This window comes from Gymnogyps californianus, unplaced genomic scaffold (assembly GCF_018139145.2).
Source record: "Gymnogyps californianus isolate 813 unplaced genomic scaffold, ASM1813914v2 HiC_scaffold_49, whole genome shotgun sequence".
Taxonomy (NCBI): Eukaryota; Metazoa; Chordata; class Aves; order Accipitriformes; family Cathartidae; genus Gymnogyps; species Gymnogyps californianus.
Genome location: NW_026114389.1, coordinates 42,663 through 68,609, shown reverse-complemented (window position 1 = coordinate 68,609; position 25,947 = coordinate 42,663). Strand labels below are relative to the sequence as shown.

The 25,947-nt window shown below is 50.7% G+C and overlaps 2 protein-coding genes and 1 pseudogene across 2 annotated transcripts in view; 1 reads left to right on the top strand and 2 right to left on the bottom strand.

The window, feature by feature from the left end:
- The window catches only part of LOC127028923 (centrosome-associated protein CEP250-like), a 95,612-nt gene that overhangs the window by 37,802 nt on the left and 31,863 nt on the right, over nucleotides 1-25,947 (top strand). The window lies entirely within an intron of this gene.
- LOC127028933 (endoplasmic reticulum-Golgi intermediate compartment protein 3-like) lies at nucleotides 4,991-9,565 on the bottom strand. Its single transcript, XM_050914598.1, is given in 5 exon segments — nucleotides 4,991-5,126; nucleotides 6,752-6,917; nucleotides 7,579-7,597; nucleotides 7,600-7,665; nucleotides 9,457-9,565. Coding segments are annotated over 5 exon segments (429 nt in total). The 5' UTR covers nucleotides 9,545-9,565; the 3' UTR covers nucleotides 4,991-5,036.
- LOC127028915 (centrosome-associated protein CEP250-like) lies at nucleotides 10,292-25,881 on the bottom strand (annotated as a pseudogene).

Sequence of the window (25,947 nt, the reverse complement as noted above, 5' to 3'; positions counted from 1 at the left end):
GCACGGGGACACCGGGGCAAGAAGGCTGCGCCCGCAGTGACACCAGACAAGCTCCATCGCACAGGGAAGCCACCTCAACAGCTGGAGCTTCCTCCTCAAAGCTCCAGCTTCAGCCCTTGACTGCCACTGCAGCAGGAGGTCCGACCTAGTACGAAAACCAAGCGTGTATAGCTGGAATGACCGCATCTTTTTCCCCCTGCGTTGCAGCACGAGCGGGACAGGCTGCAAGCAGTGACAGAAAAACCCGTAGGGAGAGAAAACTTCAAATTCACAGGACAACGTCCTCCGTGAAGTAAGCTTTATTTCAGGAAGAGCTCATGAAGAAATCCGACAAACAGGGCTCAGGCCCCTCTGCCCAGACTCGTCTAGTACACGAATTCACTCACTCACCACTCCAGTCACGAGCTTTCATAACTCACAACCGTAACACTGAATTTGTGCACTTAAGAGCAAAAAAAATAGCCAAGGGTGAGACTGCTCATGCTTCCTCCTCTGTCATGGCGCAGGCGTCCCCTGTATCACACTGGCAAGCAGAAAAGCCTCGGCAGTCCGGCTGCTGTTGGACCCGCTTCAAAGGCTTTTGGGGTAAGCTGATGTTTGATACCTTCCAGCTTGGAAGTCTGGTCTCTACCATTTCCAAAAGTCAGCAGATTCAGACAATCCTGCCAGACAAAGATGATGGCTGCAGGAGACAGCCAGCTGCAGGGGATAACGGCTGCATCGTGGCCCTTCAGCTCTTTCTGGCCACCTGGGCTGCCTACCTGGTGCTCTCCCTTTAACCTAATGGTGCTGCTCCCAGCACACAGCAGGCCTGAGCATGAGCTGGGTTAGCCAAAATCCGAGCAGGAGCTGAGGGAACAGTCACACTCCACCCCTTGGCAGAGTCAAACACCTAGCAAACCCATTGCTTCGGTGAGCGGAGGTACCGTTCCTCCTCTTGCCTCGCCTCCAGGGATCCGAGGCAGTGCCAGAGCTTAGAGCCTTCAGGCAGTCGTTAGTCTCGTATTGCTGTTCCGCGCTAATCACGATCCCAGTATCGGACCGAGTCAGAGACCTAAGCGCTGTATGGGCATTGGTTTTATCCGTGTGAGAATGTACATTCCAGCTGCTGAACCCTGCTGCATCCTTTGACAGCGGCAGTGGCAGTAGCAGCAGCGGCCAGACTTCTCTTCCATCTGCTTTCATGGGTCTGGTACGCCCTGGTCTCCCTGAGGATGGGAATCTTCGCAGGTGGTCAGGGCAAAATGCCTGGAAGATTCAGGTGAGTCAAGCCCATGAGGCTCCGCTCTGGCAAGGGAGCCGAGAATACTGCTGAAGCCATCGAGCTGTGTCTTAAGGGTGTTTCCAGCAGGAAGCCTCAGCGTCGGAAGTTCTGTTGCTACAGCTAACTGATTGAACCCCTTCCCCTCGTGACTGCCGTGTCTGCCTGCGCCGTGGACCTACTTCAGCAGTTCAGCAGGAAAAGGAAGGTGCTCTGCCCAAAGACTAGTCCTCAGCTGGCTGGCTGGGGCACTCCTCTGGGTCTGGGAAAGAGCGGAACTGGACCTGGATCGCCCACTTCCTGGGATCTTCATTCTCTCAGATTCTTCACTTCTCTCAGCAGCAGACGGCCACTTCTCCCACTCCTACCTCTGGGTTACCTGCCAGAGCGTGGGAGGGTTTTTCAGGCTTCCAAGCCCCGTTTCACAAAGGTGTCCCCATTATTTCAGAGAGAAGGTCAGCTCTGTCCCTCTCTCCACTGGTGGTGTTCCCTTGCCTACGCATATTGTTTGCCGTGAAGTCCCCTTGACGCCCGGCTTTCCGTGGGCACCGCTGGCTTCCGATTCAGCACTGCGCATTCCCCTGCCGGAGCTGGCTGCCTGAGTTTCAACATCTAGCCTGCTCTAGATGCTCAGCAGATTAGGGTCCCGCTTTTTATCTGGATTGGCTTTATGCTGACAGACCTTGGTGGTATAATTCCAATGTACGCAGCAGGTTCCATAAGGCACAAAACTCCTTTAGGAATTGCTTCACGTTCATTGCGCCATTCGCTCTCCTTCAACTCCAGCTCCTCCCGGGCCCTCATCCAATCCGCCGTCACTCTTCCAACATCTTCTTGACATCTTCAGTGCCTGGTAAAATTATGGAGAAGGTTATCCTGGGAGTTACTGAAAGAAAAACCCTTGAGAGACAAATGCAGTCATCGCCCATAGCCAGCACGGGGTCACAAGGGGCACGTCCTGCTTAACTCAGGTAATTTCCTTTTAGGAGAAGGTCACCCATCTAGCTGAGCAAGGGAAGCCAGCAGATGCGGGGGTTTGGGATTTTAGCACAGCTTTTGCTAAAAAGCTGGAGAGCAGCCCCGCGGAAAGAGATCTGCGGGTCTGGGTTGACGACCACTCGAATAGGAGTCAACAGCGTGCCCTGGCAGCCAAAAGGGCCAGGACCCGGAAAGAAGAAAGACGTTCCACGCCGGCTACAACACGCAGACAAGCTCTAGCAAATGCTGAGTAAGTAACCAGGCTGGATCAGCGTGGGTGCTGCTGGAGGTGCTGGCAAGATGGGTATGCTCTATAAATCTAGCCTTCCCATTAAAAAGACTTTGAGGAAATCAGTCTGAACCGAGACCCATTGTATCAGACTTCTGCTTGCTGCACCAATTTCCTTCTCCATCTTGATACTGGATTCAAACGCTTCAGGCAGTATCAGAAAAACCCCAGTCCCTTTCAGACGGTCACACGGAGAGGAAGGGCATCTGGGAGCGCCTCTTCCTCTCCACCCACTGGGAAGGGGCTTGGATGGCTTTCAGGCATTCGCCCTGCTGTGCCTAAGCGAGGATGGAATTCTAAGCTACGCAAAATGGCAAAATCAACGGAGGGTGAACAAAACGGACTGAAGCGTCTCTTACCTGTGTTTCTCTGCCAGCTTCACCATCACGGGCGAAAGTTCCCACAGCACAAAGACACCAGGCAGACCCTGGTCTCCCAGTAGCCCGTCGGCTCTCTTCTCATGTCGTGTGACTGAAAACTGGTCAGTCCTTACCACCTGGCAGGAAACAAACACAGCAAACATCAGAGGTCCTCGGGGCACAAAGATTACCCTGGTATACGGATACTGAAGAAATAAGTCTGGGGTCACGTACGGTTTGGGTAATGCATTTTTCTGAGAAAGTTTGAGATGTTAGGGGCTTGATTTTCTACCAAAAACCCTCAGGCCATTTAGAATGCCAAGCTCACGGGCTAAGTTTTGGGGGGAAAAGGGAAATCACGTGTTACAAATAACTAGGAAAGCAAGAGAGAACAGAAGGAAGAAAATCATTACGCCACTGCCTACATCACGCTTAGCCAGGACCTTAATCCTGGGTGCAGCCTGGTGCCTCCAGACAGAGCTGAACTGAAAGAGGTTCAGAGAAATGCAGCAAGGAAGCTCAGGGCTTGAATGGCTCCCACAAAGGACCATCGGAGTAAGCCGGGACTCGTCAGCGGGGGAAAGACACGGCCTGCAGGCTGGCACAGGAAAGGTCTACGACATCCTGAGAGGCAGGGAGAGAGCGGGCAGCGACCGTTCACTCTTGCCCAGCAGAGGAACACGGGCCATCAGATACAGCCAGTGGGAGCAAGCACACGAGGGGAGGTGTTCGTTCTTACAGCAGAGCAGACCTGCTGAACGCCTTGCAAAAGGGTGTTGTAAATGCAAAACGTTCACCTGAGTTCACGGTCAGATGGGAAAAGTACCCGAAAGAGAGCCACTGAGGGATCTCAACAGACCATAACAGACTCAGGAGATCCCACGAGCTGAAAACAGTTGCACATAGAGAAAAGAATTAGGAGCCTTTATTCCTCATTATTTAATGTGACAGAATTCCCAGAAAGCGGAAAGCTCCTCTGCCCATCATCCCTCCTCCTGCTCCTTTTCACTGTCCTCAAAACACCGATATTCCTAACTCTGCCTCCAAAAGGTCTGCAGTAACTACATAGTCCTTTCTGGTTTTCACCTGTGTTTTCCCCAGTGTAAGCCCTTCATTTTTCAGTTCAGATTTGCAGGAATTCTGGGGCACAGAGAGCTATCCTGACCTCACCCCCTCCTCTCCGTACACAAAGTACTGGCTCTCAGGACAGCCAGCTTGCATTCATGCCTGTTACAGAGAACAGATGCAATGCAGAGATGCGTCTCGTTAACTTAGATACATGCTGTGAAATTGTAAATCCTAGCTGTAGTAAGGTTGCTGTTGTCATGCTAGTGTAAGCACACCAAGCAAGTTCTGCGGGAAGCAGCGAAATATTTCATTAGAACAACTAATATTGTGGGGAAAAACAGGCAAGGTTTTTGCACAAAAGTGTTTCTTCATTTAATCTTTAGAAACTGTGCTCAAAAGCTTGCTAGTTTTTCTCCAAATACACTAGCTACTCTCACAAAGCACATTCACATTCTCCCCTGACCTTTGCCTCAGTGGTACAGGTTAAACTGGAATGAGTGATAGGAAGGGGGGAAAAAATCAGGCTGAAACTAAAGCTCTTTTGGAAACCTTTACTACAAACTTCACGCTTCAAAAACTTGATCAAGGGAACTGCAAACATTCCATTAAACAACAAATCTTTTTAATCAAGTTCCTGTTAAAGATACGAGGCATAAACTACCACTATTGCTCTGGCCACTGTGCATTTATATAGATACTTGAGGAAGTCCCTTACAACTTACATGTTACTCTAAAAGTTCTAATTGCTTTGAAATTCTCCTGAGATACTCCAAGCTATCCCTTCCAGAGATACTGATATTCAGCTCCCGGGCTGAACACCTCACTGGAGGCTGTTTTACAGCAGAGCAGCAAAGTTTTGTAGAACAAGTGAGACTGTTTCTGGGCAGGCTCTCCTTCTCCTCCAAGTTCTTCCACACCCATGTGGCAGCACCAACAGAAACCATTTTGCTATTGGTTCATGATGGTTCTAAACCTCTATAACAAAACTTCAACAATGTCCTCCCCACTGAAGCACTCCTGTTACTATTATGGATAACAATGCAAAGATACTAAAAGAAAATGGTCAGGTACACTTGGAAGCTCAAGGCCACAATAAACAGCAAAAGAAAATACCATGTACACGAGACTGTTGGAAACTTTTCCCTGGGGCAAACTGAAAATTTCCAGCTACCTGCAGGAGACAGTAATCTTTCATTAAAAGGTCTGAACCTATAGAAATAAAGCAGTCGTACTAGTGCTTGGATTTGTAAATGTTTGTTTAAAGAAGATAGACACCAAGCAACTCATTTTCATAGGTGACAATATCAGCAGATATTGTCCCAACAGGGGGATGAATTTCCCCTCTTCCTCACAGGCAGGCATGTGGAAAGCCATAATTACATACTGGTGTTGATAATAACTGTTTTATGCAAATTATTTTAGTGGACATATAAATGGGAAGAAAGAGGAATTAACCCTACTGTGAGGGAACTGACTGTTGCTGCAGGAAATACAAAACAGTATCACAGAAAAGGAATGGAGAAAGTAACTGAGACGGAAAGTGAGCAGGGTAAAAAAACCCTTGATACAATAAACAACGGTGATCCTATGTATAGACCCATGAAAATAAGGTGCGTGCAAAAATAAAGCACTAAACCAACAAAACAAAACAAGGCAAAAACCAAAAAAAAATAAGGTTGTTAAAACTTCATCCTGGAATTTGAAAGGGATATGGCTATTAGGTGCCAGTCCTCCCTGACACTTACTAGCATCATACACACTCTCCCCTGGAAGATCGGAATGTCCCAAGCTCACGTGCTACACTGCACCTTCGATGTCTGCGCAAGCCTGTTGCTTGTGTTAACTGCAGACCTGATGAGAATGGAGATGTGCAATATTCCAAGTGCGTAACAACGGCCCCCAGAAACTCCCCCGTGACACCCACCCTGGGACCCTCGCTACCTCCAGCATGCCCCTTCGAATCTTTCCTGCTCATCACACTTTGAGAGAGAGGGTCCCCGAACGGTTCGGTACCCACGATGATGCTCAAATCACAATGTCTGGCTTCGTGAGTAAAAGCTTTCCTTTCCAGAAACAAAGAAGGTGGTCTCCAGGAAAAGTACACCAAGATGTAAAAAAATCCAGAGTTTGCATTAAAAAAAAAAAAAATTAGCCTGGGCCTGACTTCTAGAAGGTACTTGGGGACGTAACCTGCATGTCCAAGTGTTCTGGGTTTGGTAACCCGCCAAATGACAGGCTAGTTACCTGGTACATCTCGGACTACATTTTCACACACCAGTTGCAAAAACCACCTCTCTGAGCGTTTTCAGCTTTGACAGCCAACTCCAATAGCCTTGCTTCCACTGTTTTTCCACAGAAGAGAACATCTCACTCTCTCCAGCACCTCTGCTGGCAAGTTGGTGGTTGCTCTTATCTCCAGCATCCGCTGGTGCTCTCTGTTTTAAGACTAGAAGGCCAGGCGGGACAACCTCCCTCAAAGAAGCTGCCTCTCCTCCTCCAGAAACCTCGGCAAGAAGACTCGCCAGCTAGACGGTACGAAAAGCTAAGCTTCTCCAGCCGGCATGCTTCCGACCAGCCCACACAACGAAACGGACAATTAGCCCCTTCCCACCGCTCTTCCTGACTCTCCTACTGAACCCCTTTACGGGCACAAGCACCTTGCTGGGCCCCGGGGTTATTTATTATATTACGCTCCTGGGAACACCTACAGCTGGCAAAGGAGAGGAACGCCCCGACTCTGCCTTTTCACAGGCACCACCATCACGCAGCAGGTTCACAGCAAAACCCGTCTCTCACCTTGCTGACCTCTAGGAAACCATACACTTGGCAGCCCTCCTTCTTCTGCTCTTGCATTTTCTGGCTAAACCCTTCCCTCTTGCGCTGCTCTATGCTATCCGGGTTCTTGAAGGCCCAGCCTCGCCGCCTGGATGCTTCTCTGGCATCGCCACAACTATTACAACACCTGCAAAAGCACGAGCACCATCTTACCATCTCTATCGCTAGAAAGAGAGCTCCAGCTCAGGACTTGAATCCTTGGTGGATTCTTTGCTTCTTCAACAAAGCAACAAAGCAAACATCAGGGACTGCACCTTGAAAGGTGGCCTAATGCTCCTGAAGGAGCTCGAGCTTCTTGAGGTGCTTTTTGAGATTTTGGCATGAGGATGCAAGCTGTTTGCATGCAGTTCCTGAGTCTGAAGAGGGCTCTGCCCGTCCGTTTAGACAGTCAGATCACTCCTGGGCAAAGAATTTGCTACAAAAACCACATCAGTGTCCCCAGCTCTGAGCAGTTTGGAACTTCCCCGTGTGAACAAAGCATCTGCCTGTTTCTATTCCTCCTCTTCTCTGTTTTTAGGCCAAGACTGTCACACGGGAGGGACGGTTAATGGCAAACTTTCTTCATTACTTTCTGCCTCTGGATAACACCTTGGTCACCACAAAAAACAGGTTTCTGTTTTCTGCAGCTTCCAAAGGCATACCAAACCCACAACAGTTCTCATCATTCTCTGAACACGTGCCCAGCATTTCATTGCACAGACCTTCACAGACATTTGGAAAAAAAAAGTGCATGCAACAGAACAGTATGAATTCAAGTGCTAAGAAGATACAAAAAGTGTAAAGGTTACCGAACGTCCTCTGACTCCGCCCACAACAGCTCTCGCAGCCATCAGCATCCAAAGAGTTTGGATCAAACACTTCTTCTTTCCCCAGCTCTAAGAGAAAAGAGGATTCAAAGTGATGAGACATGTCTAGAAACGCTATCTTGTACGCGTTTTGTTCTACACACAATGCACAATGTGTTCTACACACGAATGCAACGATTTTGTGTTGGAACTTGTGCATCCTGCACCCAAAGCCCACCTGAAATGGTATGCATAGAGCCTGCTGAGGTGTGAAATAACACCAATTAACAGAGTAGCATTCGTCATCTCAAGAACAGCCTCCAGAGAAAGAACCGGCTATCTGTAAGCCTTCCTGGAGCGTCCATCAGACGTTACTTGCACAAAGGCTTTGTTAGAATGTTGTCTGAAGCAGACCCAGTCAGTACACTGTGACGGATACTGGACCTGTTACACAAAATGGTAAATAGTTGTTGTCCCCAGACACTAAATTTGTAATGTCACAACCTGCGAATACAGAAAGGCTGCTCAGTGACACAGCAGTAAGAACACTATCACCACATTCCCGTGACAACTGGAGAAACCCTCACAGGAGAAACCTACTGATTGTTCAGCGCTTGGCTTAGTTTAGCCTTTCAACTTCAACAACAGAAAAGTTAAATCCGAGTGATGACAACTCAACAAATTTCGTTTATGCTGATCCACAGAACTACACTGTCTCCCAGTAAAGGTAATAAGGAGCTCATGTTTTGGAAAAGTCAGGACAGTATTACTGTTAGACTGCAGCACTTTGCCAGAATCGTTTCTGGTTTGTATTGAAGTACAAGGATGAGTCTAACATGCAAATACTGTAGAGGAGATGTTTATGGAGCCAAGGACCGCTTACTACAACTTCTAACTGATACATCAACTAAAATAGGTTTATCAGGTATGCACACACACACAAAGTAAATGTAGTAAGGTGCAAGTTTAGGCTTAAGGGTCGAGTCACCAGTCAGCCAGGGAAAATACAGACTCTTTCAGCCAGGGGGATAGAATGTGCCAGACTGGAAGAGCGCGTATGGCTGGGGCCAAGTGACGTACAGGGAACAAGATGCACACTGCAGCACCCTAAAGGCGGGGCTTGGTTCGGTGTACAAGGAGGACTGTTTCCAGCTGCCACAGAAGCTGTTACGCTGAAATGTAATCCACTTCCCCTGCAGCATCAGCACAGTTCCTTGTGATCCCTCTTCACAAAGGAGACTGCCAAGGTCTGTGGTCTCGGCCTGCTATCGAAGCACCTCGGCGCAGGGCGGCTCTCGGGGGAGGGCAGCCCGCTCCCGTCGTCAAGGCCACCGGCTGGGGGAAAGAAAAAACCCCAAACCCATCTGCGGCGGGTGAAGCTGCTGCGGGGGCAGCCCGGAGGGGGCGGCGGAGGAGGCGGCGGCTCGGCGGGGGTGCGCAGCCACGGCAGGCCGCCCCGGCCCGCAGGGCCGCCTCTCCGCCGGGGCACGGCGGGCAGGAGGCAGCACGGCGCGGCCGCGCCCCCCCGCCGCCGCTCCTCACCTCCTTGGGGAGGTAGTACTGCAGCTCCGAGAAGAAAAGCAGCACCACGATGAGCCCGCTGACAGCCGTCACTGCCGGGGAGACGAGAGCCGCCCTCAGCCCCGCCGATCGCGGCCGCACGCCCGCCTCGCCTCCGCCGCGCCTCCGCCTCCTCTCAGCCGCCGCCGCCCAGCCTCCCCCGCCGCCTCGCCCCCCTCAGCCTCCGCCTCCCCTCAGCCCGCACGCCGCCGCCTCCCGCCGCCCAGCGCCGGCCCGCAAGGCCCCCCCGGCCGGCCGCCGCCCCACGGCGAGGCCCGGGCCCGCCCGCCGGCCCCGGCCGCCCTCACCCCGCCCGCTCACCCAGCGCGCCCCCGCACGTCTTGACCCGAAAGTCTTCCAGGGGCTTGGGGAAGGCATCGAACCGCTTCAGCCGCCACAGCGAGGCCATGGCGCCGCGCGGCCCGGAACCAAACCCGCCTGCCGGGGCCGGGCCGGCACCGCCCCCGGGCCCGCCCGGCAGCGCGGCCCGAAGCCGGCCGAGGGGGCTGGCGGGGAGGGGCTGGCGCTCCCGGTCGCCTCCGGGCCGGGAAGCTCCTCGCTGCCGCCTCGCCCTCCTCTGGCCCGCCCTGCCAACGGCCCCGGGCCTCGGAAGGACGCCCGAGAGACGCGGACTGGGCCGAGATCGGTTAGCTGGAGAGGGCTCGACCCCGAGGCCAAGCTGCTGGCAGGGAGCGGCTTTCACTGGCTTTCGCGCCCTCCCCAGCCCATCCGCTGCCTCCCTCTTTGACAGGCCTGCAGTTGGTTACTAACGCCCTTCGGAGAACAGCCGGGCTGCCCCTCAGGCTGGCTGTCGCGGCGACAGAGCTGAAAGCAAAGCGGCTCGGCAGAGTACCGCCGCTTTTTGTGTGGCTGAGGGAAGGAGGGAGGGAGGGAGGGAAGGAAGGAGGGAAGGAGGGGATGAGGGAAGGAAAAAAAATCCACTCTCGTGCCCCACCTTCGATCCCTGGCGTGTACTCTTCCCCCTTCGCTTTGAGAACACCTCCATTTCCCCTCTCCTCACAGGGAACGGCCATGAACTCGAGCTTCAATCCTACGACACCTCCCAATAGCTGACTTGCGCAAGTAAAAGAACAGCGTCATCTTTTCCTAAGCCACCAATTTACCCACCCCTTGCTTTTTCCTACTGAAAAAGTGCGGTCCTGCACAATTCCTTTTATTCAAAAAAACTTTAAAAACCACCGTCACTAGGAGATGCTTGCAAAGGCAAAGAGAACAAACGCAGCCCGTTTCCCACAGCAAAACGTAATGCATTCCTGGGAAGGGCACGAGACAGGAACCCCGTGATGCTGCAGCTGCTCCTCTACAGGAAAAGAAGGCTCAGAGAGGCTGAGCCAGCTTCCGAGTCTCTGCCTCCAGAACAGCAGCTTCGGGCTCCCTGACCACAGCTGCTAAGGAGCAAGACAGCTCTCGGTGAAGGTCTGACAGCTCCTGGCTGGTCTTTGCACAGCACTCAATGTAGTCCTGCTTGCATTTGCGTTCTTGCGCCAGCTGCGTCTGCAGAAGGGACACCTGAAAGAGGCGAAAGGCCGAGCTCAGACAAGCCCACGCTGTTAGGACCATCCGCAGCTCCACGGTTCCGGCTGTCAGGGAAGACGCACCCTCTAACTCCAGCCCTGACAAACGCTTTGTCCCACTTGGGGAATGGGCACTAACAGGTTCCCAGAGTCACCCTGAACTGACCTGAGACTATCAACAATTCGAGTCTCTTTCCGGCATACCATTCACACGTACACCACCGAGACATTCCATGTATATGAAAGACAGAGGTTCCTACAGGATTTAGTAACCCAGCTCGTTTTTTTCAAAGGAGAGATCTGGGCTACTGCCACCTCGGTTCCACACGCTTTGTCCTCGGCAGGAGCACCACTGGTTACACAAGGTACTGAAGAGCTGTTCTGTTATGATCTAGTTGCAAAACTTGACAGCTAGCACACGAAAAGGGCGAAAACGCTCATTCTTCCTCCCTTCAGAGCATTTCACAAATGAGCAGAGCAGAACTGGATGAACCAAGCCCAGGGGGAACGAGCCTTAAAGGACTGCGGAGCCTTGAAACTCCTCCAACTCTCTTCTTTCCTAGCAACACGGGGTTGTGCCTGCTGGGCTTTTTGGGGGCAGAGACCCAGCTGCTCTCACCTCCTCCCAGGTTTGCAGTGCAGTGCGGCCACAGCAGCTCTGGCATGTTGCCCTCTGCCTGCTTTGGGGTGGAGGAGATGCCAGCACTGGGAGCAGCGCTCAGGGCTTTGCTGTTTTGGGGAGCACAGCTCAGGTCAGAGGTTCTCCTCTCTTTTCCAAGTGACGTGTGCTTCGCCGAGGGCTGTGCTCCCCACGGGAATGCCATCCCCAACCTCAGGCTAGGAACATGAAAATACTCTTTCTTGGCAAGCGAACTCAAATAACAGAAGCAGTTCCTAAAGGAGTTTTATGGCTTATGGAACCTGCTGCCTTGGAATTACACCACCAAGGTCTGTCAACATAAAGCCAAACCAGATCAAAAGGGCGACCCTGATCTGCCAGAGCAGACTAGATGTTGAAACTCAGGCAGCCAGCCCTGGCAGGGGAACGCGCAGTGATATGATGCAAGCTCCACTGGTAATTGAGCCAAGGGAAAACAGGAGGAGTCAACCAGGTGAGTTGACAGCCTTAGAATACTCCCTCTTTTCCGGCGAGTTCCAGTTTTCTGCATTTCCTCCAATCCCTCTCCCACCTTTAGGCAAGCCAGAGACTAGACCTAGGTGAATGATGGTGTTTGGCCACGGCCAACAGATGGGTCTGACTGGGTATTTCCACCGCCTGGTGTACTCGCTCCCTGACAGCCAAACAAGCCTCGGGCTGTAGCAGCGTGCAGAGTTGTGCCCATGAGTACAGCCCCAGCAGCTTGTGATGAGAGCTTTCCTCCTCCTCACCTGGTTCTGCAACTCAGCTAATCGACGACTGCAGCGCGTGTGAGACTCCTCCTGTGAAGAAAACGCAAGGATTTGGTTTTGGCCTCCAGTCTGGCCAGGGCCATGGTCTATATTCGACTGCCGTTAGGTCTATACCGGGGGGCTGCTGCCACCGGGATTTGCCCTTGTTCCTCTGTATGGCCAGAGCCTCCTCCCACCAAGTAAGAGTCTGTTCTCACCTGTCGAGAAGCAGGCACCCTGTGCTGGTCGGAGAGAGAAAATCCGCACGCATCTGGCAGCGACCGACCACTACAGTATCTCTTCAGTCTCCTCCGTTCACGTTCCACCTGCACGTTGGATAGGAGAAAGGGTCACAGAAACCTGCCACCAAACAAGGAGCAAAAGGACCTCTGGACATCACGGCAAGGAGGTGTCTGCTCAGAGACCGTTAAGTGCACCAGAGAACGCCGGCGGCCAAAAGCACTCCAAGTAGACTACGGAAGAGAAAGAGCGAGAGGAAGCAGATCCTGACACAAGAGTGTCCAGTGTGTGCGTATGGGGCCACTGGGGCAAGAAGGGTGGTACCGGAGTGAATGTGCATTTGTGAAGGCAGTGGGGTGCCAGGAGAGAGAGAAAATACGGACGTGTGTGTCCACAGGGGGAGGTGGGAGAGGGAAGGAAACAAGCAGAGGACTCCAGAGCGCTGTCTGTGGAAAGGGGTTGTGTTCCAGAGGACCGTGAGGCTTTGCAGAGGCAGTGAAAGCCTGGTTTACCTGCTCAAGAGTCCTCCTGAGCTCAGCATTGAGTTGCTTCAGCTCAGTCTTCTCAACTTCCAGCCTTGCAACTGCTCGCTGCAGATGTTCCAGCCGCTGCGACAGGAGTCTCTTCTCCGAGAGCCACGAGAGCTGCTCCCCTTCTGCAGTAGCCTGCTGGGCATACAGAGAGGAGATTGTGTGAGCTGGTGCCCCAGAAAGGTTAGAAGGGCCACAATCAACAAGTCAGGGAGAGTACATCCTGAATGCGCAATGAAGCCTTTAACCTGATCAGGCAGCAGTACGAACTCCGTTAGTTTTAATACACCGGAAAAGCTGTACCTCAGAAATCTAAATCTCTGAAAGCATCCTCTAAGCACCATCAGGGCTGCTCTTCAGCCATCGCTACAAAATTGTACTTAGTTTGGTCAACTGTGCCTTGTCCTTTCCATGCCAAATCCTAACCACGACACGTTGGCTAAGCTTGCCTAGACAGGAGAGAACCAATTACCCGTCCCCAGCTTTTGGACCGGAGTGAATTTTAACAGCAAGCGCTGTAGTACTTTCAGTGGTTCTGGGCTTGACAGAAAACGTTCTAGCAGGTGAATGGCCTCTGGCCAGAGCTCTACAGACAGGCAAGCCTGCTGGCTGCAATCACGGTTTCTTCCATGGCCAAGCAGGTCATGGATTTATGGGAATATATATTCCCATATCTTTATGGAAACAGCTTTAGAACCCTTTATAGACATTTTGGTTGACTGATGATCATCACAGTGCCTACCTGATGATGAAACCGGTCCGTGTCCCTCTCTGAAACCATACTCTGCAGGACGGCTACTTCTTCCCTCAACGTGCCGTTGGCCATTTCACTCTTGGTAAGGGCGAGAGTCAGTGCTTGTGCCTTCTCTTTCCATTCCATTTCCCCGCTTTCAGTCTGCTTCAAAATAGCAATCGCACGCTCCAATTCTTCCCCCTTTGCCTTCCGCTCATCTTCCAGTTGTTGGGTTAGCTCCTTCTGCCTTTGCAAGAGACGGTCTCTCTCCTGGAGAACTCTCCTCTTCTCTGCTTCCTCTTCCTCCCATTTTCGGAGTTTCTGGATTTGTTTCTGTAGGGTCTCCCCTCCATCCTTCCATCGCAAAGCTGACGTTATTTGTTTCAGGAGTTCACTCTGCCTCCTAAGCTCTTGTTCTCTCCCTGCCAGAGTCTTCTCTAAATACCCAACTCTGTCTCTCTGGTACTTGATCTCTTCATCCTTCTTTGTCAGCGTCTGCTGAACGTGCCGGAGATCTTCCCGAAGAGCTCTTCTTTCCTCGTCTAACTCTTCTTGCTCACCTTGAGCCTTGGTCTCTTGTTCCCTCTCGTGCAAGGCTGCTTCTAGGAGCTTCTCTTGCTCTCTGTGATGTCTAACCTCTTCATTCTTCTTGGTTAGCCTGAGCTGGAGATTCTGCAAGGTCTTCAGTTCTTCTTCTTGGCGCTGGAGTTGCTGCATAAGAGTTTCATTGTCTTCCTCTCTCTTCCTCACCACGTCCTCAAGCAGATTCACTTGCTTCTGGCATGAGGTTAGTGCTACTTTCATGCTTTCTTCACGAAGCCGGAACATGTTCATTTGCTCTGTCTGCCTGAGGAACTCCAAATGGTTCTCCTTCAGGACTTGGCTCATTTTGTCCAGATCCTGCTCTAGACTCTTGGCCTGCTTGCCTTCTAACTCCTTCTGCTCTCGAAGGTCCTGGACATGCTCTTGCAAAGACACGATCTCTTGATCTCTAGCTTCTAGAGAAGATGCAGCGTGTTCTAGTTTCTGCAGTATGGCTTTAGTCTGCATCGCTGCCTCCTCCTTTTGCTGTTGAAGCTTAGAGATAGCCTCCTCCAGAACCCCGATCGTTTTTTCTCTTTCTTTCAGAGTCAGTTTTGTTGCTTGAAGATTTGTTTGCTCAGCTTCGTGCTTTTCCTCCTGTTCCTTGCATGCCTCACATTGCTTTCTAAGGGATACGATTTCTTGCTCTTTTTCCTTTAGTGCCACTTCAAGACGTTGCAGGATTTCCTTCTGCTGTTGAGAGTCTTGTTCTTGTTTTTGGAAGGTCTCAATCAGTTCCTTCTGAGATTCAATCATGAAATCCTTTTCTTTCAGTATTGCCGTAGTGTATTCTAAGTCTCTGTGTAAGACGCTCATCCGTTCTTCTGTTTTTTCCTCATAGCTCCGTGTTTGTTGCTTTTGGACGTCCAGGAGCCTGTCCTTTTCTTTCAAGGCTTCGAAGGTCTGCTCCAGTTGGTGCCGGACAGTCCTTAACTGCATTGCCATGCCTTCTTCAGCTTCCTGGATTTGCTTTTGTTGGGACTCAAGCTCTTGATCTTTTTTAGATAAAGCAAGTGTCATCTTTTCTACTTTACCATGAAGCTCTTGCAGGTAGCCCTCTTGCTCTTCCTTGTACTGCTGCAAGAGGCTTAACTGATCCCTTTGAGACTCACACTCACTCTCTCTGTCCTTAAGAGCTGCCCTCAGGTGTTCAAGGCTTGCGTGCAGAGATTTCACCTGTTCCCTCTCCATTTCCAGGTCTTGGATCTGCTGAGTCAGAGACATAAGCTCCAAGTTTTTCTCCTTCAAGTTTCCTTTCATATGATCAAGATCCACCTGCAGATTTCTCACTTGGGATGCACCGTGTTGTTCTAGAATCATTATTTTCCCCTCCTGGAATTTGATCTCCTGATCTCTCTTCTCCAGCTCCTTGCTCATCTTGCTGACAGCAGTCCTCTGCATTTCTCGCTGCTTCTCCAGCTCCGCTATCAGTTCTTGCTGGGATCTGATCCCTGGTCCTTCTCCTCCAGCTCTTGCTCATCTTGCTCACCACAGTGCTCTGCATTTCTCGCTGCTTCTCCAGCTCCCGTATCTCTTCTTGCTGGGATCTGATCTCCTGGTCTCTCTCTTCCAGGTCTTTGCTCATTTTGCTGACAGCAATCCTTTGTTCTTCTTGCTGCTTCTCCAGCTCCTGTATCTGTTCTTGCTGGGATTCAATCTTCTGGTTTTTCTCTCTTACGTCCTTAATAACCTGATCCAGAGCAGTTTTGTGCATTTCTTTCTGCTCTTCCAGCAGTCTCATCTGTTCCTGGTACACCTTCATTTCTCCCTCCCTCTCTGACAGGATGGCAGTCACATGAGTGAGATTCTCCTGCAAAGCTTTTCCCTGTGCTGCCTCTTTCTGGAGCACCTGGATTTTCTCCCGCTGCATTTCCAGTTCCTCATTTTTAATTTTTAGGAGAGACACTGTGGTTTGGAGTTCTTGTTCAAGGGAGTGATGCCTATCTGTTGCTGTAGTCGCTCGGGTCTCAGAGGCTGTGACCGACTCCTGAAGAAGTTTTATCTCCCATACCAGTTCTTCTTTAAGTGCTTGCAGTCTGTCCCGTTCCTGCTGCAAAACAGGGAGGAAAAGATTCAGTAATTCCGTCTGTGTATGTTTGCTTTTCGTACTCGATTGGAACTCCTGCTCCAGTGGCAGCCAAGTGCTGCCCCCCTCTCCCTGCCTCTCGGGATGTTGCAGACCTTTCCCGCGCCACCCTTTAGGCTGCGTCTTTCCCAGCTTACTCAGCCAGTCCCACCTTCCTTTCTGCCCTTCTCTGAACCTCTTCTAGCTCTAGTGTGTTCTTTTGGGGAGGAGCTCCCAGAACTGCAGCCAAGATTTAAAGCCCAGACTAAGCATGATTTAGGCAGTGGCATGATGCTGTTCTCTCTGCTAGGGAGGAAGGGAAGAGAGAACCACCCCAACATTTGATTTCCCTTTTTTGGGGGTGCTGGGGTTTATCTGGACCTCTCCTGTCTAGAGTTTTCAGGGTACCATCCTCTAGAACCCCACTGTGCCCTCTGGAAGGAGTAATGGTCAGATCACAGTCTCTCATTCAGTGTTTGAAATCAGGACTAGTTTTCCCCTTGCTGGCACACATATTTAGCCGAATCAGCACTTTGGTTTCTCAAAAGTCTGTATTTATTCCCCCCGCTGTCTGCTCTCAGATGGGCAACGTTGAACAGCTCTCCATCATTAGCAGACTTTGTCTTCTCACCCCTTTTTCCAGATCCAGATATTTAGAAATCTAAATATGGATTTGGACACAAATAATTGCCCAAGCTATGCAATGTAAATAGAGACAAGTTTGAAAATTACTTTGACTAAAGCTTCGAGGGCAGAAATCTTCAGAATTGAGGAAAATAAACACCCTGAATCATCACAGAGTTTTCTATGACTACGGCATCTTCCCTTACTTATTCAGAACAATGCAATTGGAAAGGTTAAACCAAAAAACAACCACTCTGTATCTTCTCAGATTTGGACTGAACCTGTACGAGACCACCCAAAATCAGCTCTCCACTGGAAGAAGTTGCTCCTTAGAATTATTAGCAGAAGGCCAAAAACATGTAAGAAATGGCCCTTCACGGCATCTGCCAGCCTCACCAGGACATCCTTTCTTTGCTTCTCAGTGCTCTCGAGTCTCCTTTCCAAAGACACACCTCTTGATGTAGAGTCACAGCCTCCTTCTTTAGAGGCTCTTCAGAGGCTGCTAGCTGAGATGTCAACTCTTCCACCTCAAGTAAAACATAACAAAGCAGTCAAAGACTACAGCTTGTCACTGTCAGCCATAGTGTATACTGTGAGGAAAGGGAAAGAAGTTGTTGAAATTCCACCCTAGCACGAGAGTACCAGATTCACAATGGATGCAGCCGACTTGTTTAAAAATCTCAGTGGGTCACCATGGTCATCTGAAAAACCACCTTAAAAACCAAGGCTAGCAGTAACAAGACCAGCAGAAATCCATGCTGATGATTGCTGGCAAACAGGCAAAAGCACTAGGCCATCTGTCCAGGGCGGCAGCTGAGATTCAGCTGGCCTGTAAGTCTCCTTCAGAGCAGCTGAGATGGAGACCACAGTATGGTGGCAGTCCGAGGGATCACCCCATCAGCCTGCTGCTCTGCCACGGAAAGGCACGAAGTGGAGAGACGGCCTGTTTGATGACTGGAGTAGCTATTGCTGTTGCAGTCACCTGGTTTTGTAGAGCATCCCGCTGCTGAAGGAGGATATTCATTTCCTCTTTGACGGTTTGGATTTCTCCCTTGTGCCTCTTCTCCACTGCCTCGGTCTTGCTCTGAGTTTCCTGCAGCTCTGCTTGCAGCTCTGCCGTGATGTTCTGTAAACACAAATGGAGAGCAGGCTACTGGGACCTGCCATCAGGCCCAGCTTTTTCCTCTTTCTGTCTCAAAATCACATTCATTCAGCCACTTCTTTCTGCTTTGCTACCAGCTCTGCTTCCATTGTAACCCTGCCTTCCTGTTGCGGATCTCTGGAGCTTCCCAGGCTCTGTGCTTTCAGTGCCTGCAGTAGTCCTTGCCTCCTCAGTCCCAGGACTTATGTTTTATGTCCTGGGTACTGCCCTTCACTCTGTTACCTGGCGCTCTCAGCCTCTCCCGCAGCTTACGTCCAGTTGCCAACGGCCCGTTCCTTCAACCTACCCTACTAGTCAGACTTACCTGCCCGTTCTCTCGCTGCTCTCTTCCACCTCCTGCCTCAGCTGCTGGAGCTGCTGGCAGGCTTCTCTCAGCTCTCCCTGAGTTTGGAGCAGCGTCTCTAATAAAGCATCCTTCTCACGCTCCTTTTCTAGCAGGACCTGCACAGAAATAAAGAGAAGACGGGTTCAAACTTCCCACGCAGAATTTGTGCGGCAAGACTCAAAGACTGACGGGCTCACACGTTCTCAAAGCCTATGCTGCTGGGCTCCTAGGTCATTATCTGCCCACTTGGAGGCACAGATTCCTAAGGGAGACTGGCACTATAAACATGGTCCATCCACGGTCCCTCTGGATTGAATCTCCAACAAACTCCTGGCCATCTAACAGGAAAATGTGTGGCATTTCTCCAGTGTCTTGCCTTGCTGGTGAGGGTATCTCTCGTCTCCTGCTGTGCCCTGTGTGTCTTTCAATAGCGACTTTGCACCTAGTTAGCAGCCCGATATCCAGCCACCTCCCACAGCTCTCTCCTTGCTGCGCAGGTGGCTTCCTTTTTGAGCTCACCCCTTGTGAGACACAGTTATGGTGTTCACGTTCTCTTCAGGCCGGCAAGGCGCTTCCTGCCTTTCTTAAACCTACCCTCTGGTAGCCTCTCGCATTAGAGGCCCTGTCCCTCGTGGCACAAGCTCTCATGGTTGCTAAGGCATCACTCCTTTCACAAAGGGCAGCTGAGAGACACTTCTTCCCAGACGGACAGTGTCCAGAGAAGCACTGCCAATAAGGAGCCCAGAAGAAGTAAAACACCACACAAATTCTGCCTTCACAGTCTTTACTCTTGCTTGGCATTTCGACTCTGGTTCGTTCCTCTTCTTGTTGAGCCTGCACGGTAGCAACTTCCTGCTTCACATCAAACAGCTTCTTCTCGTGCTCCCTTTCTGTCTCTGCCTTCTCCTTTTCCCATTGCTCCAGCATCTCCTGGACCTCTGAATGGTGCCCTTCCCGCTCGCTTGCCTGATGAGGGGAGGAAAAGACTTCAAGACGGAGTCCCAGCCAAGCTCCTCAAAAAAATGGAAGCTTCATCCTCCACAACCCTCACCAGAACAGCGCACCACAGTGGCTTTGGTGCCCTCCATCAACCACATCCTATCGAGGAACTTAAAAGGAGGTCAGCAGGTGGAAGAAAAGGAGACGTCACCTTCCCCTCTCTGATGCCTGCCTGTTTCCCAACACCTCTCGCCTCGGGATTTCTCTCTGTTCTCAGAGTCTCTGTTTTCAAGCTCAACTCCATTCTCATCAATGAACAGATGCTGAGGGACTGCAGGGTGAGCAAGAGGCCAGTACCCCGATGCCCTGTCACAGACAGGCCACGAACTGAAGTACCAGGGACAAGGGCCCTGTTCCATACGCTTCTAGCCCAAGCTAATGCCTCTGTCAACCGCGGAAGGACAGACAGAAAGGAACAAGTTCCCGTGCCTGCAGCTGGCAGGAATGTCAGGAAGTCCGCTTCACGGTAGACAGGAGTCCGGTAAGCTCCTGCCCCTTTGCTGCCATGCTTTGGGTGGGGACCACCCAACCTTCTGCTGACTCGTCTTAGGCCCACCCTGAATCTGGGGCTGCAGTTACTGTCCCCAGCAGAGTCCTGTGGGTGTTCACGTGCCTTCAAGTAGGAGCCATTGGCTCTGCTGCTGGCCTGGCAACGTGTGGCCTATGACAGATGACTGCTGCCATTTCACACGCTATTCTTCTTCTCAAGCCAGCCCACAAACCTTGCTCAAAGAATTCAAAAGCGTATCGTTTCCTACCAGGTCTTGCAGGAGCTTGTTTATTTCCACTTCATGCTCAGCTTGCCGGAGTCTGAGGGTGTGTCATACTGCCGTTCTGTCTGCAAGAGCCGTTGTGCCATGTTTTCCCGTTCCTGCCTCATCAGAGTCCTCTCCGCTTCCAGCTCACACTGAAGGCACTTCACTTCCCTGCAAACACGACAAATGCAAGATTCAGTGCCTGCCCAAACAGTGGTTCTGACTTTACTGACCTTAAGCCATTTGAATTTCAGTGTAGGAGGATCTGTCTCCAGCTCCTTCACTCCTCAGAAGCACTGCAGACAGAGAGCTATTTTTATGCCATCTCCCCTAGGCAGGGGGAGCACCAGAAACAAAGCAATGAGCCTTTCACCTTGGATCACCTCCTTGGCCTGCGTGACGGTGTGAAGTTGGACTTCAAGCTGACTCTGGCGATCTCCAGCTGAGATAAGCGCTGCTGAGCCTCAAACAGGCTGGATTCCAGGGTCTCCTTCGCGACCTGCAAGTTACAATACGGAGAGAAAGGAGTTTCTTGCTCCAGACACCCACAGGGAGTTACTCCAGTAAGAACACTAAATCATGTCCTGCCTAGGGTCTCCTCCCCGCCTTTTACCTGGCCTCTGCCAGCTGCTCTGAAAGGCTTGTCTGTCCCGCTCCACGCTGCCAGTCGCACCTCTAGGGCAGCCTTCTCGTGCACCAGCAATTCCTTCTCCTTGCACACCTTGGCCAGCGCATGCCCTTGGCGAGAGGACTCCTGGCGCAGCTGCTCCAGACCACTGCTAGCCGACTCTTGCTGGCGGTAAACCTGGAAGCGGGACAAAACACAGTTGGAGTCCTTTTCTCTGGAGTCCTGGGCAGAGCCGGCCAGTGCCGCTTCTGAATCAGCTGGAGGAGAAGAGCTCCTGGACGTTGGCTGCAAGGTTAAGAGCATCTGCTGTATACCGCACTCATACCCTGGGCTGCCAAAAGGCACTGGCACTGTTCACTTGGAAGTGATGTGTAAGGCCCTCCTGGTTGCCTGGGACCAGACAGCTCCCTCAGGCAAACGTACATACCCCACACTACCTGCTTTCATGCAAAAATACTGCATCTTCCAGAACTGCCACCTTGCAAACTACAATTCTATCCGAATCTATGCCAGTGACGGACAACTTCAGCAAAGGTTGAGCAAAAGCAACTTTGCTCGCTGAAGAAAGTGAAAATACACGTGGTTTCTCCTTCTAGGAAAAAAACCCCAACCCATCAAAGCGTCACCTACTGCAGTGTGTAAAGCAGTTGGATGCAATGAGGTGATGCTTGGCAGGGCAACGGCCCCTGGGGCGAGCAGTGTCATTTAGTGATTTCGGAATGTCTGGCTGATGTGGCCAAAGAGATGGCAGACTCTGTTTGTACAGTAGTTCATGTCAACCATACCGTTTACGCGTCTTGCACAAAGAAGTTGTCTAATATACCTCGCCGGTATTCAAGCTTGAAGACGAACCCTGATTTTTTAGCTTTTTTCTTCAGTCTAACACCTCTGCTCTGTAGTTGCCAAACATACCACGGACTCCAAAACTAAGACTGTCTAACAGAGAACAGACCATCAGAAACAACCAATTCTCCTCTCAAAGTTATCCCCTAATACCCAGGATTGCACATTATGAACTGACATTTGAACGATGACAAACTCCCTAGTCTCCTCCAGTGACACGATTCTCCCAAGCTCTTTTTCCCGGGTACTGAAATCAGTTAGTCCAGAGAAAACAGTCCTGTGCCATCCCCTATTTCTCATCTTCTTCCTCAAAGCCTAAAGAGGCTCCAGCAATTCAAAGCTGCGTGTGTGTCTTAAAATACAATTTCAACAATTTCAAGGTGTCATTCCCATTCTTGGCAGGACGGGACAGCACAGACTTGCTCTCTAGGCTCGAACAAATGCAGCTTTGAAAGCTGCAGACTTCACAACAAGAAGCATAAATAGAAACAGGCAGCCCCGGGGCTTTTTGCCTCAGAAAAAGGGTGAAGAGCTATGCCGTTTGCTTCTTTTGCCACACGTGAGAGTAGTAGTCTTACTCAGCTTCATGGACACAATCATCTCCCTGCAGCTTCTCAAAAGCCAAAAAAGAGGCCAGCACAGCCAGTAACCTGTAGAAGCAGAGGACAACTCAGAGAACTGCAGAACTTCTCTGCAAGCCAGCAACACGCTTCCAAAAGGAAGTAAACAAAGCCTTCCGACCTCCAGCACTACCAAGCGTCTCCTTCACAAAAACCCCGCAGAAGCCAACAGATACAGCTTCCAAGCAGCCCAAAGCCCACCCAGAAAGCACCCGCTTTTTGGGCTCACCTGACTGAGCTTCTCTTGGGTTTCTGCCTTCTCCTCTGCCAGTCTCCTCAGCTCTACCTGCAGCCCCTCCTGGTGCTCCTCTGCCTTCTTCAGCAGCTGCTCCAGGTGGGCTTTCTCTGCGCTGAGCTCTTCATTTGTTCGTTCACACAAGGTCAGCTTCTCCTGCTCAGAGATCTTTGCTCTCTCCACCTCGTCCACTTTGCCTGACAGAGCTTCATTCTCTTGCTCCAGCTACACTCACAGAAGCACAGAGGAAATAAGATACAGTCAGATTGACTCTGTAGGAGGTTTGGCTTGGACAGAAAAAGGAACAACATTTCCATATTCAGACAGTCCTACTGTCGGAAGGCAAGGAGTCTGAAAAGAAGCAGCAGCAGCAGCTGGAGACGAACCCTTGGCAAGATCTTTGGCAGCTCTGCTCACCTGCAGCACAAGTTTGCTCAGTTGCACTTTATCCAGTGCAAGGGCTTCATTCATACTGCTCATCTTCGCTGTTGCAACACGTAGATCAGCTGCTTCAGCACTCAGCTTATTCTGAGCCCCTGTCAACTCTGCTACTGCCTGCTCTGCCTGGAGAGACAAAAGAACAACATGAGAACAAAGACAGGAAAATCCCTGACTTGAAGCAGCCACTCCAGATCCCCTTTGTGTCTCTGACACACTCCCAGTTCCGTGTTCCCAATAAGCACGCGGGCACTAACTACACCAAAGAGCCTGTGTGGTCTCATCACCGTTTTCCAAGAAGGAGAACAACATTGTCCCTGTCTTCTACTGCCAGAGACAGCATCGGTGCTGGTCTTGCTATCACAACTGCCTCTCCCACAAGTGCTGCCTCGGAATAAGGTGACCATACCTTTTCCAGTGCCATGGTAAGCTGATGTTTCTCTTGCTTCAGCAGATCCCTCTGAAGGTGCGATTCCTCCAGTCTCTCTCTTGCGTCTACCAACTCACTCTGTAATAATGATGTTTTCCTTCAAGTGCAGCTAAGTCCTTCAGCCTAGAGAAGGGGAAAGACCAACAAGTTTTTAATGTAAAAATTCTCATTTCCAAAAGAGAGAAGAGATTTTTTCTCATCGCAAAAGATAATGTTGGCAACAGCAAAGTTTAAAACACATTTACCTCTCCTGAAGCTCCTTCTTCTCCAGGTCCCCCTTGACTTGTAAGTGCATCGCTTCCCAAGTCTTCTGGCTTATTTCCTCTTCCGCTTCCTGCTGTGCCTTCCTTCAGGACAGGTCTACCCAGACTGACGGACTCCCAGAGCCGTACGCCAGAGTTCAGGCGGGAGCAGCTTACAAGTATAGATCCAGAAAGCCTCAGTTGCTCTGCCTTCAGCTCTGACAAATCTCTGAAGAAGAATCAAGAAAGAGATCATGTTCACACCAGCTTTACCACCTGACTCACTTCTGAAGCATGCAATTGCGCAACAGCAAAAGCCGGCAGGAAAGACGACATCTTCGCTGGGGACCAATCATTCATCTGACACTTTGGGATCAGGACACATCTGGACAGTCAACTACCGGATAGTTGAGGAATGAGTCTGTTCTCTCCACAGAGATAAGAAGAAATGTATGGAACAGCCAGAAGGCTTCAAGGACCTCTAATTACTCTTATTAATTGTTGCTCCTGCTCTATCTTATTAACATACTCTATTATCATTAATAGATGTAAGGAATTTTACCAAGGTCCCCAGCCACCTAGGGGATCCGCCTTAACTGACCTGTTATTATCAACACTTGGACTTCTAAGAAGCTCACGACAATATCTACATAATAAACATTTCGGGAAGGTGGTGTAAGAATAAGCCTAGAATGTTGTAACAAAGCACAAATAACACAAGATCTAACTAGTAGGTCAGGCATACTCTACACGTTAAGGAAAGCTTAGAATCAACTGACGGTAACCCAGAGTTTGAAATTGCACGCTGACACCAGAAGAATGTACTATTATGGCTACACTGATTTGTTTGTGTAGAAGGCAACTGTGAGAAAGGAACCTCAGAGCAGAGAGCCCAAAACAAGAAACATCATAAAAAGGAGGTATCAAACTAAGCAAAATAAATGGATAAATGCAATAACAGGGTAGAGAAGCTATTCTTTCTCTCAACAATGTTGGTACAGGAAGAAGCGGATGCAACTGACCAGAAAAATGTAAGCTGGAAATGAGAAGGAAAAAAAATATATATTCATGAAGGATCTGTCCATCAGGAGCAGTGGGAAAAGAAAGCCAGTGAGATTTAAGTTTTAATCACCCTGTAAAAGGGAACGCTCTACATGCTGCGCCTAGCTTTGGCGAGTCTCTTCCAACGTGTCCACGTGTGCCCGTGTCTGTGTTAATGTGCCCAAACATCAACGTCGTCAAGTCCATCTGTTCAGGGCCTCTGCACTGCTTATAGCCCGAGCCCCTCAGTTTTATCTGAAAAGCATCAAACAAAATGATGCTGAAGATAGCCTAGAGCACGCTGAATGGCATTGCTTCACACTACCAAAGGAGAAATGCTGTCTTTAGCCGCCAAAGTAACGTCAAGGCTCAAAAAGCAGCTGTGAAGGGAAGCTACATTTCTTCTGCCAGAGATCGAGCCTTAACTTCTACTCACCGGTCAGTGGCGGTCTTCATTTCCAGGAAATGACGGCGGAAGGTTACCACCTGACGCCACAGGCTGAGCAGACGGCTGTGTTCACCCCTTAAGCAGCTGTCATAAAGCTAAACATGCAAAGACAAAAAGAAATGCCAGTTCAGCCTTCGCTGTCACTCTACAAGTCTTTCAGACAGCAGAGAGTACAACCACCATCACCAGGTCTCCTTTCACAACAATTCCAACAGGGGCATCGAGGACTGAAGAGGCACCACAGAAGCAGCCTCAGCAGCCCTGCCACCTGACTGCAAGGAAGGGAACGGCCACACTTCTCCTGCACGAGCGGCTGTCAGCAAAGCAAACTGATCGCGAGATCACCTCGCCTTGCAGAGGTGTCTAACAGCCTTGGGGGAGGAAGGCAAAACGAGCCCCTCCGAGAGCAGCAGAACGGCTATGTTCTTCTGTCGGCTGCTCTGAATCTGAAAACACACACCCCCCCCGGTCTCCGCTGCTGGAGACAGAGATTTAGGAACGAGGAAAAAGACGGGCGGTCCTGTGTGACTGCCCCACAGTGCCCAGCAACAGCCAGCATTTGCCTTTAAGACCGAGCGGCATGGTCACAGCAGGTGGGCACCTTCCAGCACCCACCACAGTCTGCTGACACTCCTCCATCTCACACCCCTGTCTTCTGCTCCTCAACACCAATACATCCTCAACACAGCCACAACTTGCACACAGCAAGCTCCCTATGCCAGAAATAAAATGCATTCTCATTCCACTCTGGCATCACGTCTGACCTTCCCGTAGCCTACCCTTACCTCACGTTCACCGCGCCATTCACTCTCCTTCAATTCCAGCTCCTCCCGGGCCCTCATCCAATCTCAGTTTTCCAACAGAGGGCTGAATTAACCTCATTCGCTTTACGGAGCTGCCCCAGGAAGCGTTCACTTCTGCCAGATTCTCACACCTTGGAAAGGGACA